General features: G+C 36.6%; 1 protein-coding gene and 1 pseudogene across 1 annotated transcript in view; both read right to left on the reverse strand.

The window, feature by feature from the left end:
• The window catches only part of LOC111442197, a 4571-nt pseudogene extending 4315 nt beyond the window's left edge, over positions 1-256 (reverse strand).
• Positions 257-860: 604 nt separating this feature from the next.
• Positions 861-7146, reverse strand: part of LOC111441668 (pre-mRNA-splicing factor RSE1) — an 18842-nt gene continuing 12556 nt past the window's right edge. The window contains exons 12-15 of the mRNA XM_023078745.1: positions 4008-4084; positions 3454-3593; positions 2152-2260; positions 861-1352 (exon numbers count right to left, since the gene is read on the reverse strand). Of these exons, the coding sequence (XP_022934513.1) occupies positions 1164-1352; positions 2152-2260; positions 3454-3593; positions 4008-4084 (515 nt within the window). The 3' untranslated portion in view covers positions 861-1163. The remainder of the gene's footprint in view (positions 1353-2151; positions 2261-3453; positions 3594-4007; positions 4085-7146) is intronic.

Consider the following 7146-nt stretch of genomic DNA (forward strand, 5'->3'; position numbering starts at 1 on the left):
AAAAGTAAGCAAAACAAAAAAAAAAAATAAACAAAAAAAAAAAAAAAAAAAAAAAACGGGGAGGTTGGAGAAGAAGAAAGCGAAAACCTGAGAGAAATCAAATGGAGCCCCTACTATTCAATCTGGAAGAGCAAAATTCTCCGATCTTCCTTAGGCTTCAGCCTTCTCTGCCTCGAACGCCCTCATACGTTGAGAAATTTCTCCCGGCTTTGATTTTATACTTCGCGGGTCTATCGATTCTTTGTGGGGACTGTTTTACGATCATTTGTTGGATGGAGATCGACGATTATGCTTGACCGAAAATACTGGTATAAATATATTTACTATTTTTAAATGTTACTCTAATATTCATATTATTTATTTAATGGATATTTGAAATTGATTGTAGAAGTAGTAATTTTAGAGAATATGATTTATTAAAATTCACTTTCACACAACCATTTGGACCGCTATATGAGTAAATGTTCGAGGCTGATTTTAGAAAGAGTGATTTTAAAAAAAATAATTATAATTACTTTTGTAAGAGTATTTAATTATAAAGTATTTTAATATACGGTCACACGTTGTAAAAAAGAAACATTCTGATTTCTTCAAAAGTATTCTTTTATGATTAATGTTTATTTCCAAAAATAATTTAGGTAAAAAAAAAATATATATATATAAAAGCATTGCATATAAAAATGAGTCTAATGCAGGTAACGAAGAAAAATGAGTCCATTAAAACCCTGAAACGAGGCAACTAAAGTAGCCCAACGCTTAGCTAATGTACAGAGATTTTGCTTTACTAGCCACGCTTTTTCTCTGTATTTATCTCCACTTTCAGTTGATAAAACTATATATTTGTAGATCTACAGTAAAAATTATATAATAGGCAGCACCAATAGGGAAGAAAGAAAACACATTTATTCACCTGTACAGCTACCGCTCTGCTCTTTAGAGGGTAAGAAATGCAACTTTGAGGAGTTGCCAGCGTTTTAAGATATAACAACAGTTACACTGAGCAGTCTGTAAAATAACATCGTAGTTGTGTGTGTTGCCACCCCCTCAATTGTATAGTACAGAATAGTGTGGGGAGGCACCGAAGGCATAGACCCATATAAGCTTTTGCGATCATGTATTCCAATTCCGAAGCTTTGTGGCATGGAAAGTCAAATGAGTTATTACTAATTGAGGGCATAATGAATTCTTTCAAGGAGTTGCACGACCTGATTGATGGGGATGGATACGGGCTTCGACTTTGAGCTCGGCTTTGCTGAGCCAACAGATGACGATAATACCGATTCCTGTTGCATGCTTGTAAGTTCCAAGAACTGAGTCAGTATGTCACCATCGAGTATTTTCGGTACTCCAATCTGAAAAATCAAAACAAACAACCCCAGAAGCAAGCAATTTCATTAGAAGATGAGGGGGAAAAGCTATAAGATAGCGAAGGCATAAGATTTAAGTTTTAATCACATCTAATAAGAACAGAAGTCTAAGACAACAGAAACACATATGAATATTGTATGATCTTGTGCATCAATTTTTGTCGAGCCAATTACAGAAAGACTCAGTACCAGCCAAAAGATGTGCTCTCTCTCACCATAACAACATACAGAATAACCAACTCATTCCGAAAACAATCATCTTAACATGGGTAGACAGACAGGCAGGCGGGTACTACAAATCCCTCCTAACATGCCTACACCTCAGTCTCTTTAACTCGCATATAGTTTTCCACAACCTTTCATATACAAGATAACCAACTCGTTCCCCAACAATTGAATCTAAATTGGGCCATAGGTAGGCCCCACAAATTCCTCGTGATATTCCTACATCTCATAGCCTCTTATACCATTACTTAAAGAATGACCAAAATTCTAAACAATAAATCAACGGATATAAAATAGTGGGTCAAACAGATTTTCCCCTTCATATAAAATAAATGAAACTAAAAAGAGTTTTTTCTTATAAGAGACAAATGTATATTAATCACAAAGAGTTCAAATATATTTGGTTTCCAACACAGATATCATCACAATCTTGACAGAAATCACTAAAAACGCAAGTAACGGACCCAAACACGTGACTGGAGTACTAGACTGTTAAGTCTCATTGATAATAGCATGGCACTACGGAAAAAATAAAATAAACAAAACATCCATCTCTTACCGGATTTTCACGACTACGATACTCATTATGATCATTCCCCAGAATTGGGCAAGTTAGTGGATGAACTGCAAGTTTAGCTTGGACAGCTTCCAAAAGTTCATACTCATCCCTGAAAAACCAGAATGAATAGGCATTCATTGAGATACACCCACATAATATTGATGGAAGGACCAAAACCCACATAATATTCATTGAAGTTGATGATAAATGTTAGATGAAAGCATAAAAAAAAGACACACCGGAAGAACCTTGTGACTCATATCACAAGGAGCACGATATAAAATATTATCAGTTATGATATGTTTACTAAGCAAGAAAGAAAATGGAAAACAAAACAGAGGAACACCCATCCCCCCGAAAAAATTCATAAATAAATAAATAAAAGAAAAAAGAAGAAGATCAATGGGTAGAAACTAGAATGAGTTCCCTACCAAAGATGTAGTATCCTACCACCATTATTCAAGTGATCCTACTGGGGCAAACATCTTTTGCTTGAATGTACTCCGTCTTTTGTCCTCCACTCAATTATTTCCCAAAATATTTAGACGGCTTACCTAATTGGCTTATCACCCAACCAATCCAATCCAGATACATCTCCCTCTAGAGTAAATAATTTCTCAAGCTTGATTGTGCGAATGTGGTGTATTACTTGATTTCATGCTCAAAACCTCATTTCTATGGATCTCCCCAGTTGAAATCTTGTTTTATAAATCAAATGTTAAGGCAGAGGTAACAAAATAAAATTCTGAGTAATTCTTCTAAAAAATGCTTCCAATCACAACCTAAATAGTGACCATTTGGTAGAGAAAATATGCATTTCTTCAAGTTAATCTACAACTCGTTATTTCATATACAAGAAACCGTTAGGTAAATATTATAAATCGATGTCTCGAAATAAGCAGCCCACAAAAGTTTGAACGCCATGAGCAGAATACAAAAGAGGATCCCCAAATCAGAATCTGCCTTCCCCCACCCCACCCCAAGCAGCCACCGCCACCATAACTTCCTCCTATCTATGTACACATTTAGCTTACACTATATCTTGTGTGTGTACCACCCCAAACATTCCCTTCTAACCATCTTTCCGCCCCAAAGCTACCATAATTGTCTAACAGTACGTAAGGTAAAATTGAGATAGCTGACGGCGTTGAAAGATAGAACAAAAACGTCCCCTTTTTTTTTAATGAGAAATTGACATTCGATAGATAAAAGTAACGCAGTGAAACCTACGTAAGTCTGCACTTTCATTCAAGGAGGGTGAATGGAACATGAAAGCATCAACGGTATGATCAGAACATGTACCTCGATAGAGGAGTGAAGATTACAATGCTCCCTAATAATGTACTGGCAATGATAGTGTTGTGTGATGAATCAAAGTCAGAGCCAGGGACAGTACAACCTCTCAACAAATCATCAGCTGGAAGTTTGTATGAAAATGAACCCTACAAGTAAGAATGCAAAGGAGAAAAAATGATTGAGGGCAGCTGCTATAAACTGAACGATGGATATCACCAAGGACAAAGTAATTTTCCAGGCATGTCATGTAAAGCAAGTTTCTTCCACGTGAAATCATGATAACAATCCCCCCGCACTAAACTTAAAATGTTAGAATTTCATCATAGATGACAATTGGAAAACTTAGAAATCTTGAAATTTTTTAGTTTTTCCTGCTTTCAATTGAATTATGAATTAAATGCAAGATAATCCTATAAAAATAAAGTTTCACTAAGATCCACATCCACTTGCTTTTGACCTTTTTATAAAAGTATTATGCAATAACGAAATATTCTGAAACCTATACAAATAGAATATCACTAGAATTTTCATGTAATATCTCGCATAGGGCAACAACATACTTTCCTCAAGGTCATGGCAATTTCACCCATGTAATACGCACAGTTCAGCGTTAAGTTGCATTCTGGGCTTGCATTATCTGGCAATAGAAAATAAAAAGTAAACACCATTCTCAATTTAGCCACAATGCAAAAATGCAAGGGAGATAAAAAGCACGCACCATTTTCTATTTAGCCACAAGGAATAAATGCAAGTGAAGTTCGGGTAAAACAGAAATTGGTAAAGGAAATTTATTATTCTGCGTATGAATCAATTGGCCAATATACAGATGACGTGAAGTCTTTGAGTTAACAAGGCTAAAATGGTAACTACCAATTAACTTTAAACTCCTACAGAATAGTGTTGCAATCATGTTAACCAGCCATAGTGGGTAATACTCAGCAGTAATTAAAAAAAGAAATTATATACTATATGAAATCCATTCCTCATCCATGTTGGCTCTCACCAAGAATCTGACGATGAATTTGCATCTAGCCCTCTACCCCTCTCCACAGCCCCACCATCTCCCACCGTGGGTATGGCCAACCTCTCTCTCCTGTCCCTAGAGATTATTCATGCGGATTCAGAGCTTGACACTCTTTTTCAGGAAAAACAGAATGAAACAAAAGTAGAAGAGGTCACCCCAGTACCGGTGACACTCACACCAACAATGGCCATCCAAATCTTGGCACCATGGCTAAAAGAACACCACATGTGCATCATGGCTATCCCATCTGGAAAAAGACAACCAAGAAACAGAGTAGACTAACTAGAGAGATTGTTGGTCTCCTTTCAAACATCAATTATGAGAAATCGAGCAAGTAACAACTGGGTGGTCAACACCCCTTATGATTATTATCTCTTGGAATGTTGAAGGTTTGGGAGATTAGCAAAAGAGAGCCCTTATCAAGACCTTCCTCCTCATATACAAACCCACTATGGTTATTCTTCAAGAAACAAAAATGAATTATGTTGATCGCTCAATAGTTAAATCCCTTTGGAGTGCTAGACATATTGATTGGTCAGCCCTGCATGCCTCAAGAACATCGGGGGATCTTAATTATGTGGAATGACCCAACTCTGTTCATTTTCAAAGCCACCAATTGGAAGATGCATGTCCCATAAGAATATGGTTGTAAAATAGGTGATGGACCGAATGCGTATCTAAGATCACCCCTAAGGAAACCACAAATCTTTTTCCTTCGGGAAGACTATTATTGGAAAAATAGAAAGAAGATTGTCAACATGGTCATCCTGCTATACTTCAAAAGGAGGAAGGTTCACCTTAATACAAGCCACACTATCCAACCTACCCACTTACTACATGTCTCTATTCGAAATGCTACAAAAAGTGGCTTCGGACATAGAAAGATTATTCAGGAACTAAATGTGGAAAGATGGCCCACACCTTGTTCGATGGAATATTATAAACCTACCTGCAGAAAAGAGAGGACTCAGTCTTTTCTCGATAAAAAAGAACAAAGCTCTCCTCGCAAATGGGTATGGAGATATCATTACGAAGAAAACGCAGGAGAAAACTCATAAAGGATAAATATACTCCTACATCATGCAAAAATTCACCCCCTCCATCTTCTACAAAGGGGCCATGGAAGTACATAGAGAAACATCAAAACCTCAAACCACATCACCGACCGACTTTGCCAAAGGGTGGGTGATGGAGGAAACACATCTTTCTAAACTGACTCATGGATTGAAGACACCACGCTAGCCCTGCGGTATCCAATTTTGTACATAACCTCTCAAAGCAAAAAAGTCACGGTCAAAGAAACATGGAATGTTGTCAACAAATTTTGGGATCTGAAGCTGGGTAGAAACCTAAAGCATAATGAAGCAATAGAATGGGCCGAATTAAGCCTTGACCTTGCCCTAATGGTATTGTCAAATGAAGCAGACTCATTGACTTGGCTTGGCTCCCCAGCATTCACGAGGTGTTCTCTACAAAATTCTTGATGATGGACATAGGAGAAAAAATAGACACAATAAACCTCACACTAGCAATGACAATTTGGAAAGGACATCACCCTAAAAAGATGAAGTTCTTTCTTTGGAAAATAGCGCATAAAGCCATTAGCACAAGTGAAAATCTTCGTAATTGGTATCCTTTATGCAAAAAAGGAAACGAATCACAAAGCCACTTATTTATACAATGCACATACGCTTAGAAGACGACGATTCTGAACATATTCGGATGGCATCTCACATTTCCTAGGGAGGTAAAGGATCTATTAGATGTGACCTTAACGTACCACCCCTTCAAGAATGTAAAAGTCCTACTATGGAGAAACCTCATCATGGTTTTTTTTTTTTGGAATCGGTGGAAAGAAAGAAATAAAAAAATATTCACGAAAATGAGACTTGTACAAAACTCTTTGACTATGTTGTTTACCAAGCTATATCTTGGTATAAACTTCCTAATATTTTTACTTCCTATAACTATACCTCATTCATGGTTAATTGGGAAGGTCTTTTGTAAACATCATTGATATTGCCTCCCTTTTGTAAAATTCAATCATCAATGAAATTGTCTCTCATTAAAAAAAATATATATATATCCACCTTTAAAGAAAAGAAAACCCAATTGAAGTCTTGCTAGTTAAGATAAACTTGCCCAGAGGGTAATAATAGCCACTCCAAGGATGATGCAATGTTCAATCTATCTCGAAGCTCAATCTTATAGGAAAAGGGGGAAACATATCAGCCTCCTCCCTAATAAGTACTTTTTCTTGGCTAATGATAGCACTTGATGATTCGTCATCTTGAGACCCTTCTTTTCTTTTCTTTCCCTTTTTTCTTTTTGAAGGGAAACATGCATGAAGTTACTTCTTGAGAACGAAAAGGTGAAATGCGATTGTGAAGGATATTCAATTGAGGAAACTATTTTGAGGAATGGTCATTTGAAAACAATTGTGATGCTGGTTTATGCTTTGACAACTGCACTAGCTCAAATAAAAATGAGACTCCTTGGAACTCAAGAACACATTTGTACAACCTAAAGAAAAGATCCTTGATTGAATTCAAAATAGATCCAAAATGTATTACAATACAAAAGATGAAGAACTCACAAGATAAGCCAAGTCATTGAGGTACTTCGACCTCCCCGCTTGAGATGCCACTTTGACTAACCAAATGTACAACAACCCC

This window comes from Cucurbita moschata, unplaced genomic scaffold (genome assembly GCF_002738365.1).
Source record: "Cucurbita moschata cultivar Rifu unplaced genomic scaffold, Cmos_1.0 Cmo_Scf00004, whole genome shotgun sequence".
Lineage (NCBI taxonomy): Eukaryota > Viridiplantae > Streptophyta > Magnoliopsida > Cucurbitales > Cucurbitaceae > Cucurbita > Cucurbita moschata.